We start from the raw sequence: 20,080 nt of genomic DNA, 5'->3' as shown, positions 1-20,080 counted from the left end.
CTAAGATGATGTCCTTTCACCTTCTGTTGCCCCAGACTCTACTTTTGTTCGTCCAACGGAGGAGCAACCTCGTGCAGTCGCAAATTTTTGTACGGTGATAGGGGTGTGTAGTGAATAGCACACCAAAAATCCTGTCCGTTGTGGCTGTGAGCGGTGGAGGGCCTCAAAAGATCACAGTATTCTGTCTTTCTTACATAATTCGAAACACATGTTGGTGGAAAGGCGTGGCTGGAGTGTGGAAGCATGAGGGGAGGTAGGTCGCCGGATTGTGGTCAAGCACTTCCCTCCTTCATAGGTACCGAGCGAGGTGGCGCAGTGGTTAGCATACTGGACTCGCATTCGGGAGGACGACGGTTCAATCCCGTCTCCGGCCATCCTGATTTAGGTTTTCCGTGATTTCCCTAAATCGTTTCAGGCAAATGCCGGGATGGTACCTTTGAAAGGGCACGGCCGATTTCCTTCCCAATCCTTCCCTAACCCGAGATTGCGCTCCGTCTCTAATGACCCCGTTGTCGACGAAACGTTAAACAGTAACAACCACCACCACCACCTCCGCTAAATGAAGAGCGATCAAGCATTCTGCCTACTGTGCTACACCATAAAAAACAACAGGGTGATTTGCAAAGTTATATCAATCCTTCTACAGTTTGCCTTATGAGTCACTGCAGTGTCCATACATGCCCGGGGGTGCTTATTTTTTACAGTGTGCATTAACAATATGTGTAATACAGTATATGATTTACTACTAACGGTAGAAGCGCGTATAGACAGAATGTATGTAAATCTGGACACATCGTTCTACAAATTGATTTTTAGTCATCCTGTACGGCGGTTACGGTGTTCTTCCGGGAAAGATGACTTCCCCATCACTAACGCTGGTCACTTTTCATGCTGCAGACAGACTATACCTCCACTACGTTTCCTCTCCAGCTCTCTTACGTCAGCATACAAAATAACTTCAGTGAACACGTTTGTATACTGGAGTTATTTTCAGTTTATTGGTTGAGTGCCGGTACTTACGTGCAGTTTTTAAGTGAGCTCTTATGTAAAGAATTTCAACGACTGGAACCGGCCGCTGTGACCGAGCGGTTCTAGGCACTTCAGTCCGGAACCGCGCTGCTGCTACTGTCGCAGGTTCGAATCCTGCCTCGGGCATGGATGTGTCTGATATCTTTAGGTTAGTTAGGTTTAAGTAGTTCTAAGTCTAGGGGACTGATGACCTCAGATGTTAAGTCCCATAGTGCTCAGAGCCTTTCAACGACGAGTTTTCAGCTGTCTACCACGCTGAATTCAGTACGTATTGACAGCCTGCTGGAATACTTTTTGTAGCTTCAGGATATCAAATGCATCATCCAAGCTTCAATTCTGCTGACATCCGAAGGGGCCCTGAGGCTTCAATTGACTCCCTTTGTATCAGAAGTAGGTCACCGAGGTGTTATAAAACTTCACCCATATCAAAACTATTCAAGAAATGTATTACAGGACACCACGGCTCTAGATTTAAACATGATCAGTCCTACTCTATCAAACATATTGACACCCAACTTGCCAGATGTATTGTGGATGTGTTGTAAATGGCCTGACTGAGTGCAGCCATCAATCACTCTAAGAGTGACAGCAATTCCTCAGTGGAAGAGATTTATCCTGTCTATAAGTTACTGTTCCAGAATTGAACATGATCAGACCTATTCCATCGGACATATTGACACCCACCTTGCAAGGTGATTGCATAAGTTTCACAATCAATGGTGAGACAGGCGCAGCACCTTTCTGGTCCTTGTAACAGGTAACAAGCCGACGCTTTCCATCGACACCGGACTTCGCATGATTGACGTGATAAGCAGTATTTGTTTGGGCCGATTCTAACTAGACGTTGCAAAACAAAATGGCAAATATCTGTCAAAAGACCAGAGAAAATTCGCCTGATGACTCTTAGGAGAAAAACTCTGTATAGTGGAGTTATTTTCATTTTATTAAGTGGGTATTTATTTGCATTAGCTGTTATGTAAAGAAGCTCAGCAGGTGAAGCTGTGAAGTAACTCCCACGCTGAAGAGCCTGTCCAATTGTAACATACTGCCCATATGTATTCTGAAATGTCGATTTCATTGTCTCCATTATCAGTGACTGTAACACTTTTTGCAGCTTGAGGAGTATCAAACATATCACACCAGCCTCAGTTCTCCCAACATCTGAAGAGACCCAGAGGCTTAAATTGCCTCTCTGTGAAAGAAGATTACTGTTCCAGAATTAAACATGACCAGACCTATTCCATCGGACATATTGACATCCACCTTGCAAGGTGGCTTTGGAAGTGTGGTGACTGGCTCCACTCAGTGCAACCCACTCTACAAGTGTCAGCAATGCCTGAGTGCAACAGATTTATGCAGTTCACCAGTAACACCATTAATGATAAGGGAAGTGCATTAACTTTCTGGTCATTTATTAATTCACCACTAAGTAACTACAACACAGTTATACCGCTTTACAATATGCTGTCAACGACAGACAGAAGTAAGATGCCACATTTATCAGTCCAGTTCCTTTCCCACCTACGCTACATAGATTACCAACATCACACTTACAAATTAAGGATTTCTCAGCCATTGTTTATGAGCGAAACTTTAACAAATCGTAAATTGTGCTCTGGAGAAGTACGTTCCGAGTAATGTGGCTTAAGGGGGGAAGAGGCACACCGTTGTTTAACACAGAAATTTGGAAAACGCTGACGAAACAAAAGCTGTTGCACTATGTGTTCGAAAGAGAACGCGCAAATAACGGCAGGAAAACGTTATTAGAGATTCTTGCATCCGTAAAAAGATGGATGCTCGAAGCATACAACAGTTACCACCGTCATACCTTAAAAAAACTCTGTTCGAGAACGCGAGAAAATTCCGGTGCTTTGTAAAATCGCTAAACTGGTATAAGGCTTCCATCCAGTCATTCGTTGACCAGTCCAGTGTGGCAGCGGAAGGTAGCAAACCGATAGCCGAAGGTTCAGATTTGCGTTTAAGAAATCGTCCGTGCAGGAGAGTCGTATAAATCTATACCGAGTCCCTTATGGACGACATAGTAATAAGTGTCCATAGCTTAGAGAAACAACTCAAGTAAAAAACAAATGTCTCCAGTTCGGTTTTACATATTGTACTCTACGGCATTGGCTTCTTACTTAGCTTGCATGTATTGCGATCCTTTCGCCCAGCGAAGTCCCAAGGGAATGGAAAGTAAAAGAACGGATCCGTAAAATTACAGACCGATATCCTTAACATCAGTTTCTTTCAGAATTCGTGGAGATATTCTGAATTTGAATATAGCAGATTTCCTTCAGTCGGAAGCTTATGTCGAGGAGTCAATATAGTTTTAGAAAGAATCGCCCGTGCGAAACTCATCCTTCTCTCACATGATATCCTGCGAACTGTCGATGAAAGTCAATGGGCAGAGCCCATATTTCTAGGTTTCTGAAAAGTATTTGACACAGTGCCCCACCGCAGAGTGTTAACGAAGGCATGAGCGTATGGAATAGCTTAGCAAATATGTGGCTCGAAGACTTGTTATGTAACAGAATCTAGTACGTTCTCCTCGACGGCGAGTGTTGTTCACAGACACGGTTATCGTGAGGAGTCCTCCAGACAAGTGTAACAGGACCGCTGTTATTTTCAACATACATAAATGATCTTGCGTACAGGATGAGCAGGAATCTGCAGTGTTTGCTGATGATACCATGGTGTGCGGGAAAGTGTTGTCGTTGACTGACTGTAGAAGGATACAAGATGACCTACACAAAGTTTCTAGCCGTGTGATGAATGCAGCTAACTCTAAATGTAGAAAAGTGGAAGTCAGTACACATGAATAAGGAAAACAATCCCGTGATGTACGAATACACTATTAGTAATGTGCTGCTTGAAACAGTCACGTCGATTAAATATATTGGCGTAACGTTGCAAAGCGATATGAAATGTAAGAGTATGTAAAGATTGTAATAGGGAAAGTGAATAGTCGACTTCTATTTATTGAGAGAATTTTAGGAAAGTGCGGTTCATATGTAGAGGAAACTGCATATAGGACGCTGGTGCGACCTGTTCGTGAGTGCTGATGGAGTGTTTGAGATCCTTACCAGGCCAGATTGCAGGAACACATCGAAACAATTCAGCGGCGGACTGCTAGGTTCGATTAACACGCAATTGTTACGGAAATGGTTCGTAACTCAAATGGAAGTCCATGGAGGGAAGACGACGTTCTTTTCGCGAAAAATTAATGAAAAAATTTAGACAATCAGCATTTGAAGCTGACTGCAGAACGACTGTATTGCCCCTTCGTAGCGGGAGGTAGAGGTGAAGTGATCTTGGGGGTGGGGAGGCAGAAAGATAGACAGACAGACAAATAAGGGGGAGCTTTTTTGTAAGGTGAAATCATTTTGTATAATATCTGGGCTCCAGAAATTTATCTACACGAACTTAGTAAAAACACACATTTTCTCACTTTTAGTAAAAGCTGCTATATACACAAAGCTCTAACACAAAATAAACAGTTGTTTAATGATACTGGAAACCTGATAGTACAGAGTCATTGTACACATGACCTAAAAAGGAGGAAAAAACTAAGAGACTAGTAGAAAACAAAACACAAACGAAACACGTAGACGTTCGTCGACCCAGCAGAACATACGTATACACCTACGGTGCAACTTTTTATCGTCTTTGACGTAAAGAAACCGTGTAGGAACTAAGCCAAACACTGGAAAATGTGCAGTAGACGTCACTTCCAGATGTGAGCGGAAATCAGACTATACTGCATTACGTCTATTTTTAGATCTAGAAGCGCTGAATCATCGTAAATATATTTAATTAGAGACCACTGGCAATGATTTAAATGAATTCAACGAAACGTGTCTGGTGAAATAAATACGCATTTTTAACAGTTGGAAAGTCCTATTTCTAATGCATTTAATACTTTTAACTGAAATAGGAGGAATATTGTTCCAGGAGATTCGGTCAAATTACTGCGTTTTGTGCGTTAGGTGCAGGAAGTCTAAATTGCCTTGCGAAACTCTCGTTGAATGCCTTATTACAGTAAAAAAATACGTAAAGGGAAAAAGTGAAACTAAGTAGCGTTGTAAGAAATTATATGAAATATTAACTTCGATACTGAATTATCTTTCCCCTAATAATTAAATTTACGACGTTCCTTAAGGAATTTAATTTCGGTTTTCTCTGGAAGTTATTTTTGGCTAAAACAAACTTTACCCAGCAAACAGATTTTATTTAGTGTCATCTCAAATACGTTCGTTTGACAGAGCTCGACATTGTGGAAACCAATCCAGCAAATTTGACTCAAGGCTTATGTTATCATGTTGACACAGAAATTTTGAAGGTCTAAAACTGAGGACTTCTGGTCAAAATTTAAACATATTTATTGCCAATTAGCCATCCTTGGAGCCCTTTTCCTTGCGATGCTATGCCACACAGTGTTTTTCATTTGATTTCTTTTTTCAGTACTCTTTTTGAGACTCTTCTTCATCATCATCAAGTACGGCCAACATCAAAATTTATTTTCAAGTTACCATTTTCTGCAGCCGATTTTATCTTAAGAAACGCCTTCTCCGTCTCTGGCGATGATCACTTCGTGTCATCGTCATCAGTAATTTTATGTATTACAGTCTGCTGCTAGACGCACCTGCGACCATCCTCATTGTTTTCTATTTTTTCTTGAAAATTCATTTAATCACATTGCTATGAATCTTTTATTATCTATTATAACTCAGTAATAGAAACATACATTCGTCTGACTACACGATAAAGAAAAATTCATGTAGCAGTTAATGTATAATGAAACGACACTAAAGTTGACACATACGAGTAGCAGCATAAACAGTTAAATTTTAATGAAATTCTATGTGAACGGCACTTGATGATGAGATGGTTCCCTGAAAGCGCGATGTGGAATCAAAATAGCCAAAGGAATAACACTAGATAATTTCCAGTCGTCGTCATTCAATAAATTATGAAACTTGACGAAAATTTTACAGTCACAGTTATGCGAATATTTAACCTTTACAAAGTTCACGGCGACTGCGGAAAACAGCCTGAATATCATCATGCACGTGTTCTTGCAGGAGAGCTGTTGATAATTTGCAGGCGGGGTGTAAAATTATACGAGAAATGTGATGTCGGACAAGTGCAGGCCCACATCGTTCTGCGACCTTAACAATTAGCAATTTCCTATGGATGCCGGGTAATTAATTGCGGAATAGAACGCTTCTCAGAAGAAGACTTACTTGTTTCAGCGATCGATTACGTGATGGAATAATTTTGTACTTAAGCAGTGGCTCTGAAAGAGTAATGCTGTTGACAGTTTCAATGATACACAACAAACTGAATCACACTGCACAATCTTCCAGTCACTCGTTAGACATAATATTAGCCAGCATATGTAAACTGCACAAATATCTTGGAAAGTAACATAGGTTTTTCTAAGAATGAAACTAGATGTCCGGTTTACTCATCTTCAGATTTTGAATTTAAGAAAGATTTGCGAGTTTTTAAAAAACTTAATGGACTCTGTGCGAAACATTTTTGTGTACCGTGATACTACGTATTCATTGAGAGTGATGTAAGTATTTCATGAAACTTTCTTGCAAATTTTATTGTCTCAGATCAATAGGTAGACATAGAGGTAATGCAAAGAAATTGTAACACTGTGGTATGACGTCAGCGCGAAAGAACGCATAACAAATGAAAATTACGGCTGCCAACACTCCTCACCACATTTCGCTAACAGATGGCTCAGTGCATGATAGTTAGTAGCTTCAAGGATGCAGATTGTTCGAATGTGAACTGGTGAGGACAGTTCCAAATGTGTAAATGCTATAGTACGAAACTTTTTATTAATCGCATGAAGACAACTGACGTTTGTTATAACAAGTGGAAACACCCATTGTGATTCGTACGTACAGAATGTTAGAAAACGGTTTATTTGGTTCAATATTTTGTATTTTACATTTTGACTAATGGTTAATGTAGGTACGAAATAAACAAATGCATTCGAAAGTAATCACCTTAACTCAAACGTGAACGTGACTAAGAAAGAAAATTTAAAAAAAAAATAGTAAAGTTTGTTTCCCATTACTACAACATCACGACACAACTCACTAAATGTTGTGTGTCTTCCGAAGTATTAAGTGTACAAATATGATAGATGCAAGAATATAACCATAAACGCATTTAGTTTGCATTGTGGCCGCCGGTTGGTGTTACGAGTGCAGTGTCTTGACAAAATGGCGGCAAAGCAAGAAAAGAGTTTTTGTGTGGTGGAACATGCGAGATGTTTATCCGCTACAACAGTGCAGTGCGCGTTCAGAAGAAGCTACGCCAGAGAACGGACATGTAAACGGAGCACTATGCGTTCGTATCAACTATTTAGGGACAGTCATTGTCTCAGTAAACAGAAAAGTACTGGTCGACCAAGTATGCCAGATACGTCCGTGAAGACCGTGACGGAACGTTTACTACGGAGTCAAAACAAAAAAAAAACTATATATATATATATATATATATATATATATATATATATATATATATATATATATATATATATATATATATATAGCCGGTCCCACCAAACCAGGACCTTGGAATACCGCGGCAAACTGTGGCAAAGATGTAGCGACGGCGGTTACATTTCAGGCCGTAGCGTCTGCAGCATTGCAACAATTAAAACCGGAAGATTACTGGCGGCGTCTAAAAATGCAGGAACCATTTGAGGATGATCATTTTGGTGCCAAGTTGATATTCATCGTCGAAGTAACTTTCCATTTGTCTGCAGAAACTTAATCACCACAAGGTGAGAGTATGGGGCACTTAAAATTCTCTTGTAAATTTGGCACATGAGTAACATTCGCCGAAGGTTAATGCCTTCTGAGCAGTGTTACAGACGAAGCTGTATGTATGTATTCTTCTGTGAGAAGCTTTTTGAGGGTTAGCTCTTACCTTGGTGTGGTGCAGCTGTGGTTGTTTCCAAAATCGACTGCTGATTCCGGGAATTTCTTCTATAAAAATTGGGCCCTCCCTCATTGGAGCACCGATGGTCGTCGCTAGCTAAACAACTGACAACCACATCGTTGGATTGGGCATAATGGTGTCGAAGATGTGGGTGTGTTCTCATCCTACCCCCCTCCCCAAGGTCATATAACGTAACGCCTTGTGACTCATTTCTTTGGGAATTCGTTAAGGACTGTGCCTACGTACTCCCTCTATCATTAACGCTGAATGAGATCAGAGATTGCATGAATGCTGCTGTGATGGCCATTGACATACTACATGCTACATAAAGCACTGAACGAAATTGAGTACAGCTTGGACGTTTATTGTTGACCAGAGGGGCACTCATAGAACTTTGTAGAGTGCTAAATGCAAATTTGGTGAGTTTACTGTCCTATTCCTGCAACTTTGGGAAATTTAGATGTCTGAAAACGAATGAATCGTTTATAGTACCCCTGTAATTTGATCGATGAGCTCTATGAAACTGGGAAGGCGCTAATGATGTCTCTGTACGTTCCGCCTGTTATCAACGTGAAATGTTGAGTGCCTAATGAGCTTCACGTATCTCATTATATGGTAACGCGAACTGGCTTGTTATCTTTGATGTTGTAAAGTAGTCGGAAAACGGCTTCGTAGGAAAGTGGCAGCTGCGAATGTTTACATATTATATAATAGATTGTACTAGAGGGACATGACTCCTTGTGTCCAGTGTCTTACATTTGACATTGACAAGTTCAGCCAGTTCTGGGATGTCGTCTGCTCTCGTTGTATGGCTTCCTTATTCCATTTTTGTATAGGTACTATGAACCACACGACCGTGCCAATATGATGCATGCATCTTTTTCTTTGACATTCGCAAATAATACTATAGTTACTACCTTCTGAAAGGCGCTAAGTGCCTCAAACCGGTTAAGGAAATAAAATTTCTTTTGTCGAGCTAATTGCTGATTATTTCAATTAATACAACTACAGTTGTTTTGTATACCTTTTTTTTTGTTTATTTTCGAGGATCGCACAGCAACGTTTGATTAAGCGATATCTGATCCTTTAACGTTTCAGAACTTGATAGGTCTTACCTGATATAAATGATTTAAGTTAATGTTGGGTACAATGGCGACTGTAGACCATTTTCGTCTGCTTCTCTCTCTCTCTCTCTCTCTCTCTAAAACTGAATATTCGTTCTCTTCCTCTGCGGAAGAAATAAAATGTAAGAAGTACATTCGGTGACTGATTTGTGACTTTGCGTTATGTGGAGGGCGGAAAACATGTGAGATACTACAGTGTGTTTCCAGTGGCAGGTCAGCTAGTCTAGCAAACACAGGCCGCAGCCCCTCTATATGCTGCTGCCCACATCGATATGTTTCAAGTTCGCATCGAGATATAACACCACCTCTTAGATAGCTAAACATACAAATTTTTCTAGTTGTTTCAGTTGCCCTTAGTAGTTTAGTAACGATTGTTACTCCAACAGCCTGAACGTAAGTGACACCAGTTTCAACGTGAACCTTTCGAAACAGTTGAAGGTAATGTCAGAAGCTTCGCCAGTCAGTGAGAAATGTGCGTCGAGTATATTTCTCTGTCTACTGTGAAGGTGAACTTTTCATTACATGTTCGATGATGGAGTGAGCTGCTTGTATAAGTTAACACACAGTGCATTACATTGCGTAACAGGGTTGTGAACCAGACATGCGTGGAATTCACGAGCCCATATAACAATCACTGATCCGAACCACCAGCTCATGGTTGGTAGGCTTTGCTTCATTAGCAGATCATTTCACGCGTGGAAATCGTAAAAGAAAATTGGAAGAATACTTACATAGATTATCCTCGACCAATAAATGGTTGGTTATCTAAGTCTACATCTGCATAGGTACTCTGCAAGCCACCTACGGTGCCTGGCGGAGGGTACCCTGTACAACTAGTAGTCATTTCCTTTCCTGTTACATTTGCAAATAGAGGGAGGGAAAAATGAATGTCTCTATGCCTCCATATGAGCCGTAATTTCTAGAATCTTATTTTGGTGGTCCTTACGCTCAATATATGTTGGCGACAGTAGAATCGGTCGCCAGTCAGCTCCAAATCTCGGTTCTCTGCATCTTTTCAACACTGTTTCTCGAAAGAACGTCGCTTTCCATCCAGGGATTCAGATTTCAGTTCCCAAAGCATCTCCGTCATACTTACATATTACTCGAGCCAAGAAGTAACAAATGTAGTATCCGGCCTCTGAACTGCTTCGATGTCTTCCTTCAATCCGACCTGGTACGGGTACCGAACACTCGAGCAGTACTCAAGAATAGGTCGCACCAGCGTCCTGTATGCAGTCTCTTCTGCAGGTGAACCACTCTTTCCTAAAATTCTCCCAATAAACCGAAGTCGACAATTCGCCTTCCCTACCACAATTCTCACATACTCGCTCCATTTCATATCGCTTTGCAATGCTACAGCCAGTTATTTAAACAACCTGACTGTGTCAGGCAGGACACCAGTAACACTGTATGCGAACATTACAGGTTTGATCTTCCTACTCATCCTCACTAACTTACATTTTTCCGTATTTAGAGCTAGCTGCCATTCATCACACCAACTGAAAATTTTGTCTAAGTCGTCTTGTATCCTCCTACAGTCACTCAACTGTGACAGCTTACCGTACACCACGGCATAATAAGCAAAAAAGCGCAGATTGCTGCCCACCTTACCTACCAAATGATTTATGTATATAGAGAACAATAGCGGTCCTGTCACACTTCCCTGGGGCACTCTTGACAATACCCTTGTGTCTGATGAACACTCGCTGTCGAGGACAACATGCTGCGTTCTATTACTTAAGAAGTCTTCGAACTTATACCATATGCTCGTACCTTCGTTAACAGCCTGCAATGGGGCGCCGTGTCGAGTGCTTTCCCGAAATCTACACTCCTGGAAATTGAAATAAGAACACCGTGAATTCGTTGTCCCAGGAAGGGGAAACTTTATTGACACATTCCTGGGGTCAGATACATCACATGATCACACTGACAGAACCACAGGCACATAGACACAGGCAACAGAGCATGCACAATGTCGGCACTAGTACAGTGTATATCCACCTTTCGCAGCAATGCAGGCTGCTATTCTCCCATGGAGACGATCGTAGAGATGCTGGATGTAGTCCTGTGGAACGGCTTGCCATGCCATTTCCACCTGGCGCCTCAGTTGGACCAGCGTTCGTGCTGGACGTGCAGACCGCGTGAGACGACGCTTCATCCAGTCCCAAACATGCTCAATGGGGGACAGATCCGGAGATCTTGCTGGCCAGGGTAGTTGACTTACACCTTCTAGAGCACGTTGGGTGGCACGGGATACATGCGGACGTGCATTGTCCTGTTGGAACAGCAAGTTCCCTTGCCGGTCTAGGAATGGTAGAACGATGGGTTCGATGACGGTTTGGATGTACCGTGCACTATTCAGTGTCCCCACGACGATCACCAGTGGTGTACGGCCAGTGTAGGAGATCGTTCCCCACACCATGATGCCGGGTGTTGGCCCTGTGTGCCTCGGTCGTATGCAGTCCTGATTGTGGCGCTCACCTGCACGGCGCCAAACACGCATAAGACCATCATTGGCACCAAGGCAGAAGCGACTCTCATCGCTGAAGACGACACGTCTCCATTCGTCCCTCCATTCACGCCTGTCGCGACACCACTGGAGGCGGGCTGCACGATGTTGGGGCGTGAGCGGAAGACGGCCTAACGGTGTGCGGGACCGTAGCCCAGCTTCATGGAGACGGTTGCGAATGGTCCTCGCCGATACCCCAGGAGCAACAGTGTCCCTAATTTGCTGGGAAGTGGCGGTGCGGTCCCCTACGGCACTGCGTAGGATCCTACGGTCTTGGCGTGCATCCGTGCGTCGCTGCGGTCCGGTCCCAGGTCGACGGGCACGTGCACCTTCCGCCGACCACTGGCGACAACATCGATGTACTGTGGAGACCTCACGCCCCACGTGTTGAGCAATTCGGCGGTACGTCCACTCGGCCTCCCGCATGCCCACTATACGCCCTCGCTCAAAGTCCGTCAACTGCACATACGGTTCACGTCCACGCTGTCGCGGCATGCTACCAGTGTTAAAGACTGCGATGGAGCTCCGTATGCCACGGCAAACTGGCTGACACTGACGGCGGCGGTGCACAAATGCTGCGCAGCTAGCGCCATTCGACGGCCAACACCGCGGTTCCTGGTGTGTCCGCTGTGCCGTGCGTGTGATCATTGCTTGTACAGCCCTCTCGCAGTGTCCGGAGCAAGTATGGTGGGTCTGACACACCGGTGTCAATGTGTTCTTTTTTCCATTTCCAGGAGTGTAGAAATACGGAATCCGCCTGTTGCCCTCAGTGTATCAAGTGCGAAAAGGGCAAGCTGAGCTCATGAGCGGTGCTTTCTCAAACCATGCTGATCCGCGGACATTAACTTATTAGCCTGAAGAATGTTTATTATATACAAATTGAGAATATGTTAAAGGGTTCTGCAGCAAACGGGGTTATTGGTCTGTAATTTTGCGGGTCCGTTCTTTTGCCCTTCTATATACTGGAGTAACCTGTGCTTTTTTTTCCAGTCGCTTGGGACTCTGTGCTGGGCGAGACATTCACGATAAACGCAAGCTAGCTTTGTTAGCTAAAGTACAAAATTTTGGAACACAACGTGTATCGTGGCAAATAAATCCATAGCATGTGCAATCATATCTTTCTGAAATGATACCGCCTTTGCTTTTTCTAAGGCTTGAGGAATTTCAGCGCACTATCATTTTGCTGCTGACGTGTAAGGAATTTTTTTTTAAATTAAAAATATAGCATGAGAAGGATTTCGTTGCCTTGTTGAAATGACAGGAGTGGCGAATTTTTAAATGCATAGTGAAGGTTTAAAGTCAAAACATTCACAACTTCGGATAAGATACAACAAGAAAGAGTTATGTATTTCTCATTGGAAAAAGATAATAGTTTTTTTCGGTTAGAAATCTAAAAAAAACTTCTGGGTTAATACACGTCAGTCCATTACTGAACTGGCACAGCTCATATAGCATTTAAAATTGAGTTAAATTCATTATAATCTTCGTTCTATTCCTCTCAGAAAATAAATATTTGTTGCTGGGCAAAAGTAGCCTTTATGACTGGAAGGACTAAGCCATACACTCCATTAATTTCTTATCTTTACTTGTGTCAGTATTGCATGTGATGTTTTCTGTAGTTTAGCTGGCGCCATGAAGAGCCAGGGAGTAAACGGAGCCGCACGTCAGTGACACAGAGTGCAGTTGAACTCACCTGAGGGTTTCGGCTCTCCTTTCAGAAGCGAAAGGAAGGGCACGTGGTTAGTCTCCACTCACAGCGGGTATTACACTACGGCCCCGGTACTGTGTAGCTCAGATACCTGTGAGTCGCCTTCCACCAGTTTTTCTCATTATGTGCCTCCATCCAAAGGACCCATATAACGTGTCGTGCCGGGCCCCAGGGCGTATGCAGAATCTTGGCATTTACAAGCTGAGGCCTCCAGTCAAAACACATTTCCAGAGAACATTGCTTTTACGATTCCGTGCCACAAAGTGAAAACGGAACCCTTATAACATCGCTTTGCTATCCGTCAGTCTACTTGTCTACCTTTCTGTATGACTGCTAACAACCATTTTTCTCATGAACGGGTGGAGGCATCAAGTTAAAATGTATCACACGCAATAAGGTCTATGGTCCCTTGGCGGCATAAGAATTTTATCCTTCAGTCTAAAAATACGGCCGTTTATGTCAGATATATTGAAACTCGAAAACTTGTTCATTAAAACTTGTAGCGTACTTTCCATTGACCCAGCGTCGGGAAATACGGCAAGAAGCAAGGATTCAAAGCAGAAGTACAGTAAAAAAATCTGAAACTTGTTAAACTATAATGAAATCAGACAAAACATGTTTTACCATTTGAATATACATTGCATTCATCATCGGTAAGAAGCATAATAAACGTACATTACTGCATGAAAACATAAAATGTAAGTTGTAGCCACGTTTTAGTAGCTTAATAAAAATGTTTTACTAAATCTTCTCGCTCTACGTGTATAAAATGAAGTTCCCTGCTCGCTTCTTTTTGTACGTCCCAATTAGTCTTGCGGTAGCGTTCTCGCTTCCCGCGCACGGCAACTCGGGATCGATTCCCGGCGTGATCAGGGATTTTCCGTGCCTCGAGATGACTGAGTGTTGTGTCGTCTTCATCATTATCATCATCATTCATCCCCATTACGGTCGGAGGAAGGCAATGACAAACCACCTCCACTAGGACCTTGCCTAGTCAGCGGTGCGGGTCTCCCGCATCGTCCCCTACTCTCCTCGGAGTATGGGACCTCATCGTCATCAGTTAGTCCGGGGGGACTGCTGTGCCGATTTTGATTCGGTTTTCACTAATACCGATTCACGAGGGAGATATGTATATATCAGCACATATGATATGTTAAAGTTCCTGTCGCATTTTCTGCCCGTATGTGAAGGCTAATTCTCAGGAGCTACTGGAGGAATTTTGATTGGATTTCCACAAACAGGCAGATTCGCTTGGAAGACTTCTGTATATCACTACAGGAAATAAACAAGTGTGGCTGTAGGTACTTAATGCTACCTGGGTGAAGCTGGGCATGTCCCCAGTTCAGTATAAAATTGTGTAATCGTATTGTATTATCGCCAGCTGCTGTGAACATTTATATTGTCAATACCAGTTTCTATTAGTGCAAATCCTTATCAAGCACAAGAAGTTTTTCAATTACATTATCGGTATGGATACATATATCGCTTTCCGTGCCACACTACATCACGTCATGAACACGTACAACAGAACTAAAAAAATAAGATTTAACCATTATCTGGGAGACCCAATATGTCAGTAATAGAATTTTCCTGTGTATGTCAATAACACAATTTCAGAAGCCTTGTAGACTATTTCGGGGTGCACTCAGCCTCGTGATGCCAATTGAGGAGCTACTCGACCGAATAGTAGCGGCTTCGGTCAAGAATGCCATCATAACGGCCGGGAGAGGGTTGTGCTGACCCCACACCCCTCCTATCTACATCCAACACTGAGGATGACACGGCGGTCGGATGGGCCCCGGTAGGCCACTCGTGGCCTGAAGACGGAGTGCTTGTAAACTATTTGAACCATATCACAACTGGACGTGTGAAATTTAAGTCACAGCGATAATTTGTAATTGTAGCCGTAATGGAAAGAAAAATTGATGTGGGAAACACATACGGCCACTAAATCTACGCTAGTAAGTTACCAAACAGATGAATGCCTTTTCCTTGAAATTACATGTACTTAAGTAGGTCAGAATTTCGGCGGGTAAGGATTTGACGTTTCTCTCATTACGATTACAGCTTTAAACTTAAAGCAAGCAGCATTGCGCCAAGGTGATTACTTACTGAGTCATGCTATGCCTGTATGACAGCTACTTTAAATCCTCATTCACACCGAACAAGTCCCAGGTTGCTGTTTAGCGTAGAAGAGATACACCACCGCCTCGAGCACAGAGAGTCACCGCAGTTTTGAAGAGCTGTTCGTGTGCGTACACCTCACATCTGTGTTTGACATTCAGTGTTAAGCCTGCATGTGAGTGTTATCAGATTGAAATGAGCGTCATTGTGGGTCTCCATTCTGTCGGCTGGTCGAAAGGTGCAGCATCCATCTTTGTGAGACAGTCGTGTGTAACAGCGGCACGATGTAGGACTGCATAGAAACGTGTGAGGTCAGGCATACTCTAGCAAGTTTCGGCCGGCGACGTCTGGATAACGGACGGGAGGATTAAGCCCCAGCACATCTTGACTCCTCCACATCTGCGCCTATCAGTTGAGAAATAACAAGTAATGGACTGCCTGCGACATTCTATGCCATAATGCTGCACTGATAGGGTATGAAATGGCGTAGGCTGCTGTTAACACCACAACGGCTGCCTCTGGAGCGCTGTCTTGAGATGAAAGCGTGTACTGCTGATGAATGGCGTCACACTGCGTTCATCGACGAATCAGTTTCTGCACTACACCGAGTGACCATCGTCGGCTAGCATAACGGCTATCAGGAGCGATGTCTCATTTTTCCAGTGTTTTGGAAACATACTACTCTTAATCGTGGCGGCATGATGTATGTAGCCATCGCGTACTACTTCTGGTCATTGCTGGTAATGATTCAGTGAACTCCGATGACACAACAGTACATCACAGGCATACTGCACCCTCATGTATTGCCGCTCAGACGATAGTATCGGTATTTTTCAGTAATACAACGCTCGTTTACACATGGCACCAGTTTCTGTGAACAGTCTACGTGATGGTGAGGTACTCATGTGGCCATTGAGGTCTTTTGATCTGTCCCTGGTAGGAGGTGTCCTAGCCCCAGAGCCAGTATGCAGAACACCAAGAGCTTGCTACAGAAGTTGCACATCAACTTGCCTCAGCAGAGGATGCAACGACTTTATAATACCCTTCCCATCGAGTTAGTGCATGTATTCAGGTCGGAGAGGGTGGAACGTCACGCACGATAGTGGGCTGATATTTCCAAGACATTAGTAAATTTGTAAGCACTGAAATAGCGATACATACCTTCTCAACCCATGAAGTCTTGCGAGTGCTTCTATTCTGTCAGCCAGTGTGTTTTAAGTATCTTCACTAACCACCTACAATACCACACTGAAGAACTTCCACATCTGTTTCGACTATATACTACATGGTGTATCAAAAAGAATCATCCGATTTGGCACGTCTGTATTTCTTAAACTAATAACCATACACAATGAGTTTTGTTTTTTGATTAACGGGAAACTCAAAAAGTTTTTTGTTCATACCTCTTCATAGGTGTTCAAATATGCGCCCCTTTAGATGCACGGGACATGTCAATGTGGTGTTTAAATTGTTCCCGCACTATAGCGAGCGTGTCTTGAGTTTCTGCTTCCACTGCTGCTGTTTTGCGATGTCTCTGTTCATGCATTGTCGTTGGTAACGGAGGCACATTAACAGAGTCTTATATAAACCCCCGCAAGAAACGATCATAAACACTCAGGGCCGGTGACCTTGGAGGCGAGCAATGTAAGGCTGAATCATTTGATCCAGTGCGAGCGATCCATCGTTCAGTAATACTTCGATTTAAAAATTCCCGCTCTTCCAGATGCCAGTGTGTAGTGTCCCATCCTGTCGGAAAATGAAGTCATTTGAATCAATCTCAACTGTGGGAATAGGAGGTTCTCAAGCATATCGAGATATGTGTTTCCTGTAACAGTGTTCTCAGCAAAGAAAAATGAACCATAGACTTTTTTCCAGTGAAACTGCACATAACACATTAAATTTTGGAAAGTCTCTCTCATGTACTACTTCATGTGGTTGTTCCGTAACCCATATTCTCAAATTATGACGGTTCACCTTTCCATTTAAATGGAATGTTGCCTTGTCACTAAATGCCAAGGGTGGAAAAAACTCTTGTCCTTCATCTTGTTAAAAACGAAATTACAGAACTCCACAAGTTGTTGCTTGTGACCCGCACGAAGAGCTTGCAGTAGCCAAATTTTTTATGGTTTCATGTGTAAACGTCGTTGCAACACCCGCCAGACGGACATCGGGGGCATGTTGAGCTGTCGAGCTGCACGGCGAACAGATTCCTGCGAGCTCCTTGTGAAAAAATGTCGGATGCGTTCAACGTCGGCGCCAACTCGGGGACGGCCCAGCGGTTTGCCTTTACACAGACAACCTGTTTCTCGGAATTGTTCACGCCATTGTCTAATGCTCTGGGCTGTAGGAGGATCCACACCATACCAGGTACTTAAGTCACGCTGAACAGTTATTACTTACCCGTACTGCACAAAACGTAGAACACAAAACGCCAAAAATGTACAGACGCCATTTTTATTAGAAATGAAGTGGGCGCACACCGCGGCTACCTAGCGGGTACTCGAGAGTATGCTCTTTCCAGCAGTATGTTGTTCACCCTAGTATCTCAAATAACATAACAATTATGATTTTTTAAAAATTGGATGACTGTTTTTGATACACCCTGTATGATCTACAGGTCCATAATTATGAACGAGGAATTTTATGATTTTGACGGAATGTGAACGGAGCTGACACAGTTGGTGGCGTGTTACATATTGTTGTGTACATAGTTCCGCGTAGTCAGCGCGTACACAACTTTCTCACTAGTGCGCGCCCCGCTAAGCACAACAGCGCAGGCGCAGCGCTCGTCCGACTCCGCACTACGAGATGGCGCTGTGTTAGAGACGGACCAAATTCTGCATCCGCCGAACCGCGTATTAATATGTAACGCAGCCAATGAGATTGCTGCTAATGTAGAACCTTTTCTCCTCGCAGCTCACACTCGCGCAGTGATAACTGAATGCGCGAGGTATTATAACGAGTGTACAGGCCTCCGATTAGTCAGTCTGCATTTGTCTGCACCAGTCTGTACCAGTCCGCATTAGTCGGTACCAGTCTATAGTCAAGCTTCAGTCTGCGCCTAATAAGATTATCATATTCCTGTACATAGCCATGAAGAGAAATGTATAGACCCTTTGTCAAGTATCAGAGATATGTGAGAATAAGATTAACGTACCAAGACCAAAGGAACTTCAGATTGTCAGTTGTAAACAGCATCCAGAATCAAGTTACGTAATTTCTACGCTTTTTATTATTTTAATAAATGTGTTTGAAAATTAATCAAGTTCTGTTTAAAGTTGGTCACCGTCAATCTGCTACTCTAAGCGTGCAAGTGGCATTTCTATCGTCTGACCTAACGGCAGAAGATAAACACGCCACGATAAGACCACGAGACATATTGCTGACACTCGCCTACTTCGTTAGAGCGACAAGTCAAATAATCTGATGGTGTGTGTACCGAGGGTCTTACAGTACGCACACCACACATATTTAACTCATAAAATTGTAGATTTAAGAATGGCTGAACGTTACAGATGGTGGTAGTTATTTCTTACGATTTTATTATATGAACAGCTAACAATAAGAGAATTAGCGTTCACGCAGCTTTTAACTTCTCCAGTTTTGATCCCACGTAGAGGTCCACTTTCCTGAAACTCACGTAGAGCAACGTGGCCGTCAAGACGGCAGCGAGTCCCACGACTGCTGCGACATCTAGCAGCAGGTACCGGTACCAGGAGAGGTCGAGCGCGGCAGACCTGAGGTGCGGCGCCCCCTGGTGTCTGAGAACGTACTCCACCCAGTACACCGCCTCCTCCAGCGGCGGCCGGGGACGGTCCCGGAACAGTGCAGACAGACGCCTGGCGCGGTCGCGGTACCTGCACATTGGGTTACAGCTGTCATTCATTTTGCAAACCTCTGTGGCGTTATCTCACTTCACAGGTGATTAATTAAGGGAAAGGCTACCACAACAGTCGTACACAATGTGTCTAAAACGTTTGCTGAATAGTTTCGAAAAAAAAGAAAGAAAAATAGAAGATACGAGCGAAGGAGCACAATATGGAACGTTGTATGGTTGGGGGATAAGCTTAACAATGGTTCACTTCATAAGTGGAAGGTAAGAAGCAGAATGTTGTCGCACATTGTCAACAAACAAGGAAGAGGTCTGAAACTGACCGTCCGTGTGCAGACCTCTGTTTGGGTCTGCTGTTTTTCTTGATTTATATCAGGAACGGGCCACTACATATGAGATATGAAACCATAAATTTTCGCTTTGAAGATGTACACATGTTACTGTCAAAAAGACGTCGAATGTACCGTGGAAGAACTGCTTTATGGAATACTTCACACAAACTTGTCTGTATGTGCTTTATCCTACATCTATTTCTACAAGCATACTCCGCAAGCCACCGTACGGTGCGTGGTGGAGGATACGTTGTCCCACTACCAGTCACTTCCCTTCTTGATCCACCCGCAAATAGATGGAGGGGAAAACGACTGTCGATAAACCTGCTCACGAATCCTAATTTTTCCTATTTGATGCTCGTTCTCCTAACGCGAACTGTATGTTGGCGCCAATAGGATCGTTCTGCAGTCAGCTTCAGAAGCGGATTCTCTAAATATTCTCAATAGAGTTTCGCG

The 20,080-nt window shown here is 43.3% G+C and overlaps 1 protein-coding gene across 1 annotated transcript in view; it reads right to left on the bottom strand.

Annotated features, from left to right (window-relative positions):
- Window positions 1-19,037: 19,037 nt before the first annotated feature.
- Window positions 19,038-20,080, bottom strand: part of LOC124616632 (UDP-glucosyltransferase 2-like) — a 62,512-nt gene continuing 61,469 nt past the window's right edge. The window contains exon 7 of the mRNA XM_047144958.1: window positions 19,038-19,317. Coding sequence (XP_047000914.1) covers window positions 19,038-19,317 — 280 coding nt within the window. The remainder of the gene's footprint in view (window positions 19,318-20,080) is intronic.

Source organism: Schistocerca americana, chromosome 5, assembly GCF_021461395.2.
Source record: "Schistocerca americana isolate TAMUIC-IGC-003095 chromosome 5, iqSchAmer2.1, whole genome shotgun sequence".
In the NCBI taxonomy this organism is placed as follows: domain Eukaryota; kingdom Metazoa; phylum Arthropoda; class Insecta; order Orthoptera; family Acrididae; genus Schistocerca; species Schistocerca americana.
This window is presented reverse-complemented; position numbering and strand designations above follow the sequence as displayed.